The sequence below is a fragment of the Pagrus major genome, chromosome 8 (genome assembly GCF_040436345.1).
Source record: "Pagrus major chromosome 8, Pma_NU_1.0".
NCBI lineage: Eukaryota > Metazoa > Chordata > Actinopteri > Spariformes > Sparidae > Pagrus > Pagrus major.
In genome coordinates this window covers 26,755,988-26,772,395 of record NC_133222.1, presented here as the reverse complement: position 1 = coordinate 26,772,395, position 16,408 = coordinate 26,755,988, and the positions used below count along the sequence as shown (strand labels likewise).

At 39.3% G+C, this 16,408-nt stretch overlaps 1 protein-coding gene across 1 annotated transcript; it reads left to right on the top strand.

The window, feature by feature from the left end:
- The first annotated feature begins 2,845 nt into the window (after nt 1-2,845).
- meak7 (MTOR associated protein, eak-7 homolog) lies at nt 2,846-16,297 on the top strand. Its single transcript, XM_073471278.1, has 9 exons — nt 2,846-2,916; nt 4,125-4,330; nt 5,663-5,926; nt 6,048-6,192; nt 6,286-6,497; nt 11,409-11,595; nt 12,783-12,901; nt 13,775-13,954; nt 14,545-16,297. The coding sequence occupies exons 2-9, from the start codon at nt 4,160-4,162 to the stop codon at nt 14,668-14,670; spliced, it is 1,404 nt and encodes a 467-aa protein (XP_073327379.1). The 5' UTR covers nt 2,846-2,916; nt 4,125-4,159; the 3' UTR covers nt 14,671-16,297.
- Nucleotides 16,298-16,408: the final 111 nt, after the last annotated feature.

The window sequence follows — 16,408 nt, the reverse complement described above, 5'->3', positions numbered from 1 at the left end:
TGTTTTTTAATGCAGATTATTGTGTCCTACTTTGCAGGAGCTCTTTCAAAACATTTGTGAAAATTGATGGGATAATGTTCATTATCTTTACCGCTGAACTGAAAATACACACAATACAGAAAGTACAAGGCTGCAATTACATGTGGCAGGTGCGTACAGCGTAACTTCTCTTAAAATGGATATGCTAAAACACTTTGAAGTTGTGTGACAGTTTCAGTCAATCAATGTGTATGCGTGGTGTGTGGCTTTTCTTCTTTTTAGAACCTGGTATTCAGCAGTAGATTTCCTGTGAAGTCAGTCAGCAGTGAGACTTTTACCATATAGGGATGCAACTGAGAGGAGGGTTTGTGGGCAAAGGGAAGAGAAAAGAAGAACTAACATGACTCACTTCTCAAGTCTCAACTTGTTGACAGCTGAATCAGTATAGAGTAGTGAACACATCTCAGTTCATAGTGATCAAGCCAAGTTTCTCTTTTTTTATTGCAACATGTGCATATTCATGGTCTCATACTGTAGCAGTGAACCGTGTGTACCACCTGTTTCTGCCTGTACCTATTTGAAACAATGATGAGCCGAAATAAACAGAGCAGGAGCCAAGAGAAGGAGATTTCCAAATTGTAAACTGGTCTGATTCACATATAAGTTTTGCAAATTTTAACTACACATTCTTGGTAGATAACATTGTAATGTAAATGGTGTATTAAACATTTCAATGTATATGATTTTTTTTTCTGACACAGTCCACCTTCACCCCTTAATGTTTGAATTTGTACAGTATCTGCGACAGTACCACCAGAGGACAGAGCTGCTCTTTCCTCAGACTGTGAGACTCCTGAACTAAACCTCAATGCATCACCATGAATGGTTTATTATTCTGACCTGATTATTATTCATGAATTAGTAGTTTAGGGAATTACAAATGGAAATTTCTACTAACTTGGTTTGCATGTTGACAAATGAATCTTCTTCATCACTTGCAAAAGTCTGTAAATGTTGTACACTTCAATCATCTCTCCTAACTGAGCTGCTTTCCTCCCAATTGTCGTAACTCAATAAAAGATATGATTGCCAGTGTGACACCTTTTCAAGGTTGTATAATCCTTATCCCTCTTATAGTATTATACACTTCTGTGCAGGGTTTGATTGTCTGATAAGCAATGAACCTTATGGACCAAGTTTATAGCCACCAATCAGCAAAAATTACACAGTGACAGTTTCTCAGGAGTAACCTGGTTTGATATTATTAGTCGTATTCTGGTATAAACCATTTATGCTATCAAAAGTGTAGACATTTATTGATTAATTTTGGGGGAGAGTAAACCAGGAACTTGAAGCTACAATTCTTTCACTTTTACAATGACTCTACTCTGTGACTTGCAGATACACTTGGATTCACTTTCTCAGTTTCACCACGTTGTGACGGAGCACAAACAACTGTGGTTTAACTGTCTTATTTCAAATCTCTCTCCATGAGCGGATTTTGTTGAATTAATTAATTGAAGCAAAGAGCAAACATTTTACTTGTGCAAGAGCACAATCATTGTGCAAGAGCTCAAGTTAAGTCCATTCATAATACTGCCAACAGGCCTGAAGAGTGTTTTATTCACTTTGGGCACTTTGTATGAAATAACGTGAATTGTTAGACTTCACACACTGTACTGTACACATATTGCATCATATTTAACTCTTCACACTCTTAATGTTCTTGGTTAAACTGAGTAGCATCAGCACATACGTTTTTATCATTTACCTATATCCTGTGTGTTTATATGATGACCTGATGGGAACTGAATGCTTTGGTACCAGATCAGGTGAGTTCATTTATTCAGATTTATATATCAACTTCGGAAAATGTTTTTACAGTAAATGCAGTCCAGACTTGGGTTCAGAAATTATTCTTTTGCACTGTGGTTCATATCAAGCTGCACACACTGATTCAGCATCTGTATCCTGTTACACTACTTTGTTTACTTGATGTGGCCAGATGGCTTCGCCTCACCTACACATTCAGCGGTGCCGATGTGGGCGCATCCTGTGTCCTACAAGTCCTCATTACAATGCAACACACCCAGCTTAGTGCACTCACATTGTAAGTCTCATGCCCTTAAAAGGCGTTTTTCAACAGCTTACTGTTTCTGCAGGCGGCCGTCTCTCCTCAGTTGCTCCTGTGCAGACTCTACTGGTGGAAGAGGGAATAGGACTGTGACATTACAGGTTCTCCCCAGGTTAATGCAAATTACTAAAACAAAGTAGGTAAGGGAAGATCAGTGATGCCATCTGGTATTTCAATTAATTTGGATTTAATATGTATTTGTTTGCATTGCAGAGAAAAACACAGGATCCAGGAAGTCTTGCTTGACATGAAGTGGTTTAGCCAGCCATGGAAAAACTTCAGTAGTACAATAGGTTTCACTCATTTTAATTTCATTTCACAATGTAACATGCAATTTTAAATTCTTTTTGTCTACTAAAAAGTGATTTTCTAAATGTTTCAAATATTTTTAAGTAACAGTGTCTGGGCTTTAGTTAGATACTTTTAACACAAGAGAGTTAGCCTACCATTTCTGTGATATCTAACTGTAACAATTACAAGATTTATCCATTATCCATGCATTTCATTTATGTGACCACGTAGAAATGAAAATACAGACGCCATTAATCTAAATCAGTCGATTTTACAAACTGTTGTTTCTTTTAGCTTCAAAGAACAGAATACCGACCCAGTGTGTTAGTGAACATACCCCAAAGGACAATTGTCCCCGCCTCCGGACCCCATGGGCCAATCATAACGAAAAACAGGTGACGATTCGGGTCATTTTATTGGTTACTATAAGTGTCATCGCTAAAACAACAGGAAGTTTACATTTTGCTGTCACTAGATGCAGGATGGACAGCTTAGCTGCTCTTCTTTAAAAGGTTAGCGGCACACAGACACATTCAATGTTAACGTTGAAGTTGCCTTGCTTTGAGAACATCATACATGTATATACTCACACAAAATATCTTATAAATATAACTTTTCGTAGGGGATACAAATGACTTGATGCCGTGCTTGCTAAACTAGCATGAGCCAATCATCCAAGGTCTACAATAAAACACGTTATTTAGCTAACCATGAAGACACCTGCAGGTCAGCTGTATTATTAAACACTGCTTCTAAATGATTCATGATTCCATGCGAGTCCATGGCCAAGTATCATTTAACACGAGCTACATCTTTACATTTAATTTTGTTCTCGGGTTATCTTCTGTTGTTCCACGTGACCTTACGTCTGAATCTTTTGGTTGTGTAAGACGATGAAAGTTGTTATTTAACTGCAGTTTTACTCGGATGGCTGACTTAAAGTTTTATGATAGCCTCCATAACTTACATGACGATACATATTTATTTGTAAATGATTCGTTCAGTAGTGTGGTTATGGTCAGCCTTACGTTGAGTTAAATCACTTCTACAATATTAACAGTTAGAGCAGCTGTCAAATTCTGAAGCTGCTTCCAGGATGATTGGTTACAATCTGGAGTTTGGGACCCTTCCGGGGGTCATAAGGTACTTTAGAGGGGTCACAACTACTGTCTGAGATGGTGAATAATCATCAATTCATCATCAATAAGGACAACAGAAGATTTTGACAAGAAATTCAGCTGGAACTTACATGATGGGATGTGTCAAGTTTCTTTGTCAAGCTGCAACAATTAGTTGATTAATTAGTTGATCCAAAGACAATTCTGATAATCCATTATGTTTTATTTTCCAGGCAAACATGTCAGTCACCTTCTTCAATGAGGATTTGCTGCTTTGTCATTTATGACAGTAAACGAAGAGTCTTTGGGTTTTTGACTTTTGGTTGGATAAAACTTTGGGCTCTGGGAAATTGTGTTGAGCATTTCCCACAATTTTTTGACATAATAGATGAAACAATTATTCAATTAATCGTAAACATAATCAACAGATTAATCAATAATGAAAATGATTGTTAGTTGCAGCACTATTCGCCTACAAAGTCAGTCCATATCATAATTTTAAGTCCATTAGTGGTCGTCTCTATGTTATTTAGATATAGACGGATATGATATATGAGTGTACTGTCTGAACTCAATATAGCTCAGTATCTATTTTGTTGCAGGGTGGATTTTTCATTTAATTGTACTGTAGAGCACCATGGGGAACACAGAGAGCGTGGTGGTGCAGAAGCGGCTGGCCCGTTTCCGCCCCGAGGAGCGGCCCGTGGTTGAAGGGGTCTTCGACAGGCTGCAGGCCGGTGCTGGGGGCCCTTCAGGAGCTCCTGGGAAAACACCAGCTGTGAAGACTCTCACGCTTGAGATGCTGCAGGTGTGTCTGTTAAAGTAGTAAGTAGACGGTATAATTATTTGTACATACAGTTGTCATTCCGATAGTTTAGCAAAAACAGTTCAAATTAAAAATCAATGCAGGACCGTAAAACTATTCTAAGGTTTAAAACAATAATCTAAAGGATTATAAAATAATAAGAGTAAGTTTTCCATTCTTTGCACCTTTATTTTTTTTTCCCACACGATTTTATAATGACGTCTGAAAATGACCAGTTGGAAAATGTCATGATTGCAGCTCTTTTAGAGGTCTTATTTAGTCTCCATTAAATTAAAAAAATCTCAAAGTGCTTCTCCTACCAACCCCCGCGGTCATCACATAATCTGGTGAAGTGGTTACCCGATCCCAGTCTCTTATCCAAGTTAGGCAGGTTCTAACCTTGTCCAGGATTTCCCCAGTTTATATTGGCCACTCTTTCTCTATTGGAGCAGCCTTGACGGCCTCCAGCCAAAGGGTCCCAGAAAACATAATTAAAGCTTACCAATGCTACATCTGCTCCCATTTCCAAGATCTGCACAATGCCCAGTCTTATCTCTGTCTTTGAGGAAGCTTTTTGGGGGTCTGCCAGCTGAGCTGTTGCTGATCCCTAACAAAGCCTTCCCCACACCACACCGGCTCAACACTACATTAACATCGCACTCATACTCAACTGCCTTCTTCAACATCGTACTCGTATTCCACCTCAGTAAACTATCATGTATATCTCAGTGATGATGTGGTACTTTATTTATACGTTTTGAGTATGACAGCATTGCCAACAAATGGCCATAGAAAGGTGGTCACAGTATTAAACAAAAAAATAACCTGTAACATCTCTGCATACTCCTCCACTTCACATCACCTGCTTCTCGGCACAAATTCAAGCCAGCATTGCAGTTTGGCTCACAGTTTAAAGTATATTTCGAATCCTTCATTCTCACCCTGCTGTTCAAATGAATTAAAGCCACCAATTCAGTTTGGTGTCAGCTTTTTCAACAAACTTTAAAATATTCCACATTTTTCATATATTCTTGCCATTATTCAAAGATTTTAAGGCCAGCATGCGCATTTTCAATGATATAAATATAAAATAAAATATTCCATACACACCAAAACACAAAAGCAAATTCCTTGTGTGTGAAAACCTACTAGGCAATTTAGCTGACATGACATGCTGGAAAGAGGTTGTTAAAGGGCCGCATTCAGCCCATAGGCCGCCAGTTGAATCGGTCCAGTTCATGCTCTCATCGCTATCTAGTCTATCTCTATCAGTACATCTGCCAGGGAATGGTAGATTCTTTTTTTGTGTTTAACTCCTCCATTTCTCTCTCCCAGTCCTCAATGGGCAGTCTGGCACCAGATCCCATGGTGAGGAGAGTCTACCAGTGCATGTGTAGTATCGACCCTGAACTTGCAGCACCCGAAGCCTCCAGGAAGTCCAGCAACTCTGCTGCCTCTGGAGTAGGTCGAGAGCAACTGGTCATCTTTCTAGCAGACACCCTGCGAGGCACTGCAGAAGAACGGGCTCCTCTTGTCATGGCCATGTCCCAGAGTAAAGCAGGGGCAGCAATGGTTGTCACATGTGACCAGGTAGCAGAGGTGAGTAGAGAGGGTAAAATTAGATTAAAATAGGAAATGTGGTATTTCTCTTCTGCTTCTACTGCTTACTCCCTCCTTCCCTAATGACGCCCAACTCTGGCCATTTTCCCTTTCTCCATAGTTCCTACAGGACCTGATTTCAGCTGTAGTTCAGATTCTGGTCCACAGAGGGCGTCTGCAGGGCTGGAAGCCAGACAGGATGGGCGATAGCTCCCTAGGTGTCAAGCTACTGGCAGAGCAGATGTGTTCTGAACTCAAACCCTCAGGTAAAGTGGTGGTTGGAAGATTTTTAAGCATTTTAATAGTAGAGAAATGTAACTGATGACTCTCTCTCCTCTCCTCCACTCTCCTCCACTCAGATCAGGGAGATTGTGATGTTTCCTGTCTGGAGGACTGGATCTTCAGGGTCCCCCAGGTATCGTTGTACCTGGAGATGCTGGTAGCTGAGGGCCTAAATTTATCCCTGAGTGGCCGGCTGGCCCCCACCCTGCTGCCTGCCTGCAGGGAGACATCTTGGAAAGAGCTGAGCTGTCTGCTGGACCTTCTCACCCTCATGTTTCTGGCACCACAGGTAAGAATGCAAGTACAATATACAAAATCTTGGTAGTGTAGCTCGTCTACCTTCAATATGTAGAAGGGGCCCTGAGTTCTTTATGTCAATCAACTTAGATAACTCTGTTTAACTTAATATTATTTATCTTAACTAAAATTTGAGTGTACTGACCCTTTAACTCTGCATATAAGCACCAGTCTAATGAATATGTCCATTCCTTAAACACACCTGGAAACCATTTCAAAATTAAAATAAGTAATTTCTTACTTTAATTATGAGGCAAAGATAAAAAAAAATAGTGTGTAGTGTAGTTGTATCACAGGTTTTCCCTTTAAACCTCAAATGTTGCAACAAATTAAATAGCTTTCCTGTGCTTTTCTTTTTAGTTATAAGTGACCAAAAACACATTATGCACACATCAATAATCACTCTACCATAAGCCAGCAAAAGGATATGTCAAAAATAAAATCATTGAGGGGGGGTGGGGGTATTCACAGAGTTTGGTGGTTATCCAGCGCTGCCAGAGAAACTCTGAGCAATCCCGAGAGCACTATCTGGCTGTAGTCTCTTGTTTCCAGGTCGGAAACAGTCCAGACAAAGCCATGTGTCGAGCTGGGTTAGCTAGCAGCAGCTGCAGTCTGTTCACATTGCTAATTGACCACTCACTTAATTAATAACTAAAATTTGCTGACTCTCATTTGGTTTGACCACATTTTTGGTAGAAGTTCTAAAACAATAGTGCAACTTTTGCAAATTTGAATTTTTTTTAACTTAATTTACTATAGCAGCAGGACAACTGTGCCCATACTTTAGTTTGTAGTTGGACTGGACTGCTTTGCAAAAGAAAAGTACTCAGAAAGAAAGAGAGATGGAAGAAAAAGAAACAGCATGCCAAAAGGCATCAGGCCCACGATGCTCAGTCGTCTAATAATATCGCTTAACCTTGCTGACATAAAAAGATCAGATGTACCACTACCTCATAGCTACATGGTTTTGCAGTTACACCAACACTCATTGTCACTGAGCAGATATTTAGGTGCTCCCCTTTCTCCTCTGTTTTATGTTTGATTTGATTTAATGCATCTTAGAAGTGTAGGAACTTGTTGAAATAACATGCATAAAATATGTCAATAACTTAAATGGCATATATGGATACTTAGTGGCAAGGCTTCTTAGGGGAAGTGCCTGTAACTCTAAAACACTCTGCAGAAACTGGATCAGTAGTATCCAAAGCACGATCAGGCAGACCCAGAGTGACCACACCATCAGAAGATCAATGCATCAAGCTTAGATCCCTGAGAAATAGAAAAGCAACTTCATCAAAGATAAAGATAAAGATAAAGATTTGCTGAATAAACAACAAAAAACTCCGATCAGCAAAAGTCCTGTGAACAGAAGGTTATCTTGTAGTGGTCTCAGAGGACAAGTAGCAGGTTAAACCACTTCTCAGGAGTCCAACCACTTGAATTGGGCTAAGGAATACCAGATTCTCATAGTGGATGACTGTAAAAAAAGTCCTATTTGCTGATGAATCCAAATTAGAGATGTATGTTAGTAACAGACGGGTGTATATAAGGGGACAAACAGGAGAGATAATGATACCAAAGTGTTTTAAACCCACAGTGAATCATGGTGGTTAGAATATTCAAGTTTGGGGCTGTTGGTATTTTTCAAAGATACAACCTTTCACTCAAACTGATAACGAAAGACTAATATTACATTCAAAAACATGCAAAATACTTTGACTAGTGGTCTCAGACTTCTGGACCCCACTATATGTTGCATTACATAAAGCCTGCATGCCCCTTATGTCCCACTGACAGGTGCATCTTTCACTAGCAGACACCACGTTAAACTGGTATCTTAAACCATAAAGTGACAGTGGAAGTGAAGTTTGATAGTGATAGGCTGCGCTCAGATAGGCTGTGCTCAACTATGTTGTTTAAAGGCAGGGCTGTTTTCATCTTAATTCCCATTTATGGTCCCTGCTTGTATAATTAAAAATGTCTATACAGCTGATACAAGTCAAAAATGTTTCTAGTTTTGAAATAACTACAGATTGTTGAATATGGAGGGCAGCAAGAATAAATCAATCATTAAGTAACTGCATGCTAGGTCGCCTCATGCTGTTGCAGCTGACAGGCTTTTGAAATATGAAAGATAAATTGAGCAGAAATCATCAATTATTAATCTTCATCCCACAACCCATAAAAATGTTTCATTTTTTACAGAACGACTCACCTATACATTAGGAATAAAGTCACAGGAGCTGTCTAGGCTTCATCTGGGGTTATTTACATTAAATGCTGAAAGGTTGAATAGAAAGCCAAAGTCACGCCCCTTTCGGTGGACCTCATGGGACCTTATTTTGGAATTTTTTTGTACAGTAGTCAATGGGGAGAGACAAATACATTTTTGATCCTGTTGGAATTGTGCCATGAGTTACGCAAATGATGTTTGTCAATTAAAAAGACATTTTTTCAAGTCAATTAAGACGCTGTTTGTCGTAAAGATAGTAACATATCATCTAGTTTTGTGTTAAACCGCTCACTGAACTACATCGTCTTGCTCAACATAAGTCACCAACATGGCCGCTGCCTCGGCACAGAAAAAGTATTTAAAAAGGGTGAAAATTTCATTAAAACTGGTCATATTGACAACTGCAGTTATGTGAAAGGGTAGTTTGTCAGTTCTACAATGTTTAGGTGACGGGTTTTAGTCTTTTTGATCTTTTAAATTGACAAACATCACGTGTAGTCAAAGGTACGATTCAACAAAGATCAAAAAATTATTTGTCTCTCGCCATTCACTACCAAACATATCTTTTCAAAAGTAAGGTTCCATGAACGAAACCGGAAGGGCCGTGATTTTGGCTCTCTGCCGCTGCACTCTGACTGGCTATAGGAACAGTGATGTGATCGGTTGGTTTCTGTTCAGCCTAATTTAATATAATTGTGAACCTTTCAATCAGAATTCTCTCAAAAACTTTGGACCGTAAAGGATCAGATCTGAAACAGTTGACCTATTGTTGTTTTTATTACAGGAACTATCAGCCCTGAGAGCATTGTAAAGTAGAATGGCATGATCTAGAAACCCAGTAAGTCAAGTGGAAAGAGGAGGAACATCATATTTCACATGGTCAACAGTATTATGATCAGTTTCACCTGCCTTATTGTTGTCTGGTTTCAACAAAGCTTCAGACAATACATCTGACGTCACTACTCCGACCTCAGTCACATCATATACTGTAAATATTTTCCTCTGCACATAATTTAAGTCATAATATAAATGTTTCTGCCATGACTTAAGCATGCCATCTGTGCCACTCCTACCATTATTATTAGGTTGTAATTACGTTTTACTGTTATTCATAGCTGTGACTTTTCAGATTCACTGAACTATTACAGTACTTTGCAACTTCCTGGCAAACAAATCAGCCTTCATGGTTTTCTCATTTCCTGTAGTTAAATCTAGCTTTGGTACATTTTTAAACTCAAACTAAAGTGCCAAATGTTTCCAGCATTTTTGTTACATTTCTAAAAGGAACCACTTGCCACTAATAATGCCACAGGAAAAGCATAGATTCCTTGTTTTATGTACCTTTTTTCAGTTTGCGTCTCTGTCTAAAGTCGATTCTCCAGGAAGTCCTGTATTATACAAGAAGCTGAGTGCGCGTTTGTGTCATTTTTAATAAGAGCAGTTACTATAAGCCTTCATCTGTGACCTTAAGAAGGCAAAGGAAGAATGTTTAGAGCAGACCAGGGTAGGCATCAGGTGGACACAGTGATCAAGCCATGTTTAAAGTTTCACTCAAGATTTTTGTCATATATGTGTAAGTGTTTATGCAAAACTGTGTGTCTATTGTACTGTGTGTATATATGTATATTAAATATAAAAAACACAATGTCTAAGATGATCAGGGAATTTAACTGAAGGCTGTCTGTAATTGTTTGGGGAAAAGAAAATAGTGTATAGTCCCTTTTTAGATCGTTAAAGACAAATGACAGACATACATATTAATTCCAATAGTTGTGCTGTTGGCGAGTTGGCTGGCCAATCAAGCACAGTAATACAGTGGTCAGCAAACCAGTTGCTAGTCCTTCCAAAAAGGAGATGCTGATTTCCTTTTCCAGCAGGACTTGGCGCCTGCCAACAGTGCCAAAACTACTAGTAAATGGTTTGCCTACTATGGACCATAGTATTACTGTGCTTGATTGGCCAGCCAACTCGCCTGACCTGACCCCCATCTATGGGGTATTGTCAAGAGGAAGATGGGAGACACCAGACCTGACAATACAGACAAGCTGAAGGCTGCTATCAAAGCATTATAGAAAAGCTGTGTCAATCAAGTTTGCTTCGTAGCATGGCCTCTTAACTTCTTCTGCGTGATTCTGATTGATAACAGCTGGTGACTTTTCTGGGCCCATTTTAATAAGGCTTGTTTGATACACCCACTAGACTCAGGAAAGTCACTAGGAGCCATTCAAAGCAGTGACAGATCCCAAGATCAACTGTATTTTTGATTTACTATGAAATACTCTATTTAAATAGTGTCATGGAATGGGTCATGTAAATGAGCATGTGAAAATATAACTAATATTTCATTCATACACCCACTTTACAGAACCGCATTCATTCACACAGGTGTTTTCACTTATGCTGGCTAATTAGACCTCTCCTCAGGATGGTGTGTGTGTGTGTGTGTGTACAGTTTACTTGCTGCTGTTGGTATATATATTTTGATGCCTTTTGGTGACCTCAATTAATTATGAGCATAGCTCTGCCTAACTTCAATCTGAGTAGAGTCTTAATCAGCTGGAATACCTGAAACCACATGCAGGAAGTCCAATGGTTCAAATGTACAGTATGACTATAATAATAATCATCATAATCATTTTTGTGATGTACAATCTTTGTTTATCTCTCCAGTTGCCAGGCAGCTACAGCGCCCCCTGGAAACTTGTGTTTTCCACACGGCTGCATGGGGAGAGTTTCACCAGGATGGTGACCGGCCTGACAAAACACGGGCCCACCCTGCTGCTTATCAAAGACACAAAGGGACATGTTTTTGGGGGCTTCGCATCCCACACCTGGGAAGTCAAACCTCAGTTCCAGGGTGAGAGAAGGGACCGGCTCTGTCTTATCCCACAGCACTTTCATTTTGCATGACTAACAGACCTTACAGACACATTTCACTTTTATAAAATAATTGCAGTTCTTGCGATTTGGATATTACACTTAGTCATATTGCGATTTCGATGATTTTGCGATTAATTGTGCAGCCCTAAAGTGCATAAATATAGCAGGGGATTTAATACTGTGATTCCATTATGTTTGTATCTTGTATTTATTGCTTTTTCTTCACAATCTAAAAATGTTGCGTATGTAAATGTAAGGGTGTCACAATTTCAATACTGAATCAAAAAGTGTGGGTTTTGCAGGGGAGGAACTCTCTGTTGCTCTAAAGTAGTCTTCTGCCATCAAATGACTTGTTGATATTTTTGCATTTGTTCTCAGTTGACAGTTTAAATATTGTTATTACATCAAGTACATGTCAACCATATGGCCTTACTGTGGCACATTTTATGTTGTATCACACTTGATACCACATACCATCTTTTAGGAAAGAATTTGAAAATGTAAATGACAGTTGTCAGGGCAGGAAACCAATGAACTGTTATTTTTTAACAATTAAGACTTGAAAGTCTAACAATGGCATAGCCGTCAGCTCTAAAAAGAATGTTAAAACTGAATTGATTTGTGACCTTGTCAAGTAATGCTTTAATCTCAGGAATAACTTCAAACTATATATACAGAAATATATATAAATAAACATACAAAAAACAAATTGTACAAATCTTGCGGCACCCTTGGTTCATCCTGAAGGCACAGTGTTCAAATTTAAATGTAATACTAGTGGACTTGCTCATGAAACAGTTGATCCTGTTCTGCTGAATAAAGAGCAGAGGTGATTTGTACAGATAACTTACACCCCATGATGATGAGTGTCAGCCACACAGGAGTGTTGTGTGTTGTCCCTGATAGATAACAGGGAATCCAGGCTTCTAAATCCATCATGTTGTGTAAATCAGGACAGTCATGTTGGTGTGGACCAGACACCGGATCGGGACTAACATTAAACCACTGTTATTAAACACTGAGCGACATTAAGGAAGTAATACCACTTGTTTGAATACTGTGTGGGCAGTCACTTGATTTTTCACTCAGATCTTTGTAATTTGTATATTTGTGTGTGTGTGTGTGTGTGTGTGTGTGTGTGTGTGTGTGTGTGTGTGTGTGTAGGTGACTCCAGATGCTTCCTGTTCACTGTGTTCCCCAGACTGAGAGTTTATACAGCGACAGGATACAACCAACACTTTATGTACCTCAACCAGAATCAGCAGACCATGCCCAACGGACTGGTGAGACCGCACTAGTTATTCATTGCCTGTAATTATCACATAGAGTTCAGTAATTCCCCTAATGTAGCCAATAAACTGAGTGTAACGTTCAGCTGCTGGCACTGACCTGTCATGTCATGGATAAGATTGCAGTGTTATTTATTAAATACAGTATTTATTGTGTAACATACACCAGTGGGCTCGTCACAGTGGTAGAACAGCAGCCCTAACAGCCAGTAAACAAACAGTTTGACAATGTAGTGTAATCAGCCAAAATTCAACAAATAACCAAATAACTGTGTCTAATGTTACAGTGGTTGATTGTCGACAGATCTGGACAGAATTATCACCCAAGAGCAGCCTGAGAGTCTGTTGTCAGCAGTGAGGTTCAGACTTGGTATTACCATCGGTCTTGAGTGATCCGATCACAAGTGGATAGCTCCAAGTCTGTCAGTTCACACCTGGCATTAACATGCGTCTCAGGTGACCACTTGTAGTCGGATCTCAGTTCCACCGCTCTACAGTATACACAGGACTATTTTGATACAAGATAGTCCAAATGATTAATTATTAAGCATGGACAGTGTTTCACTGCTTTTTTTTCCAACTTTACAAAATTTCTCCTGACTGAAAACATCACCAAATTGATCTTAGAAATGTTGACGTGTTTACTGTAAATCATTTGTGTCTTTTTTCATAAATTGAGTGTAAATGGTGAAATCAGCTGAAACAGTGTGTTCAAACAGCTGCTATATGCTGACAGATAAGATGCACTTCAGACACAGAAGCAGACAGGCTGGTACAGCCATGCTGCGACAAACTGACACTTTTTACAAGGAAATAAACAACTTAATGTATTATATTTAATGTTACATTTACTTTTAATATTAATAGGGTATGGGTGGTCAGCACGGCTACTTCGGTCTGTGGTTGGACAGTAATTTTGGCTGTGGTCATAGTCGCGCACGACCCAAGTGCACCACCTATGGCAGCCCTCAGCTCTCTGGAGAGGAGGACTTCACCCTGGACTCAGTGGAAGTGTGGGCAGTTGGAAAACCCCCAGAACCAGAAGAGGTCAGAGTATTTGCTCTTTTATATTTTCTGTTTTGCTTATTTAGTCTTTATTTGAAAGAAGACAATAGAGGCCGACAGGAAATTGGGCAATCATCTGGTAATCATTAACAAATTGTTAAAAAAAATGTAAACGTAAAGGAAGTTCCACGCTTTTTTCCCAACAACATCTTACTTGATATAATTCCACACATTTACACAAGGGGAACCTCAGTACTACCACGGTCCTAAATTGTACTACACTGCAGGCTCACCGCAAGTGCTCCTTGAAAAATCCTGCTGAGGGAAAGTCACAGTAAAAGCATTACAGCAGTCTCCTGAACAACTGAAGCAGATGGGAATGTCTTCTTCCAATCAATTTGGGATCCCTGGGCTTCCAGAGACTTTATGCTATACGAGCTTTATGTAGCCATTTTCTGTTTTTTTTGGTTTGTTTGTGTTTACATTTTAAAACAAGTCCCCAGCTACTTCAGTTAGGAAAATGCTGCAACACTGTTTTGCTGTGAAGCTCCAGATGTTTTGTGGACTGAATTTTCATTTTGGGTGAACTGTCCTTTAAAACCCATGGTATTTCTGTATTTGTTGTGTTTCAGGATGAGGAGGGAAAGGGTAAGAAGAGTGTCCTGGATGTTGATCCAGAGGTCCAGGCGATGATGGAGATGGCTGGGAAGACTCTACACAGTCAAGGCCTCAGGGAGCCTGAGGAAGACCAGGAGTAATGAGGGGCCACATGGTGATAGACCAAAACACCTTATTGACACTCCAGGCCCACCTGCACAAGTTTGGAGTTTATCATGTGACATAACTGGATAACATTTACATCAGACTTAGAGACATGTCTCCAATATAAACTGTGACATTAGATTTCCTTTCCCCTGCCTTTGTTTCTGCTTGGTACCTTTAGCACACCAACTGCTGCTTCTTCTAATGGCACATGACACTACAGTCATCCTCATGTCTACAGCCACCAGATGTTAAAGATGGTGTTGGCTGGATGTCATCACAACATAAACCAGGCTGACAAACCTTATTAGGTCAAAAAGCAGCCTATAAACGGTCCCTTTCTCACCCAACCCAAAGCCACTTTTCATATTCAGTGTGAATGGGACTCATGAGTGTGTTCACACTTATTTCCACCAAGCTACACTGGCGCTCGATAGAAGAATCAATATTCAGGAATTATCACAGAAAATCTATCAGAGAAGAGATAGAGGAACAAGTCTCTTCACCAGCAGTTGACCAGAATACAACACATCCACATCAACTCTGCTGATATCAGTAACTGAAGTATTAGGTTGAGGAAAGGGAACATAGGAAAACAATAAGTTACACCATTGTTAATTATTTATCAAAGTAAAATAATACAGGGAATTACTAAACATCTGTTAACATCTAAGTGTAAATAGTTGTGTGACAGATGAATTTAATGCTACAGTGTTAAAAAACCTTCAGGATTAGGAGACATAATGTGACACTAACCTGTTACTCAGGCCACTATATTTATGTGTGTGAACATGTGACTTGACAAGATCCCTCATAAGTGGTGTAACCGTCTGAGAAGCTGAGGAGTTCTTCAGGGAATTTCTCAAATACCAGAAGATACATGAACTGTTAGTTCAAACACCAGGTATTCTACTGTAAATACTTCAGCCCTCCTCAGACTGACAGTTGTGGAGGAGCTGTGTGAATACATGCCCAGAGACACTTCTGGATTTTTATTTTATTTTTTCATCAAGTTCTTGTGACATGTTCACCACATGAAGTTGTTGGACCAACAGCTCGAATGAATCAACATCATACAGTAATGTGGTCATCCATGCTGTTAATCCTTGAAAACGTTCACATTTTAATTTGGTGTTTTTAAGGTTTGAAAAGTGCTTCAAACGACTTGAAATTCTAACTGCTTTACATTCATAACACATTGTTTTATATTGGCTCAGGCTTGTAAGGTTATATAGGATGGCAAGTATGACACTTTTTTGTGTTTCCCGTCAGTAGAATGCTAACACAAACATGAATTTGGTTGTTTATAACATCGGATTTAATGGGCTGAAGTGAAATTACCTTTCTGAGTACATATACATGTAAACCACAGATACCATTGCTGGAAAAGGCTGAAAATATACCTTGAAAATTATTGAAATGTTCTTGACTAAGGAAACGATGTATGATTATGCAGTTGGGAACATGCTTCTCACATCACCTCTCACAATAATTTCATTTGTCATAGAAAACAGTTGATGGTGTGTGTGTGTGTGTGTGTGTGTGTGTGTGTGTGTGTGTGTGTGTGTGTGTGTGAATACTTGTTGCTTGTATTAAAGAGCACGCCTTGAGGGTGTACTTTCACTTGTGTTTCTCAGTTGAGTGAGTTCAGCTTACTTACTGTGTCATGTTCATGTGATCATATCTGATTTTATCAAAAAAGGCTGTAAAAATATTGCCATAAACATAAACGAC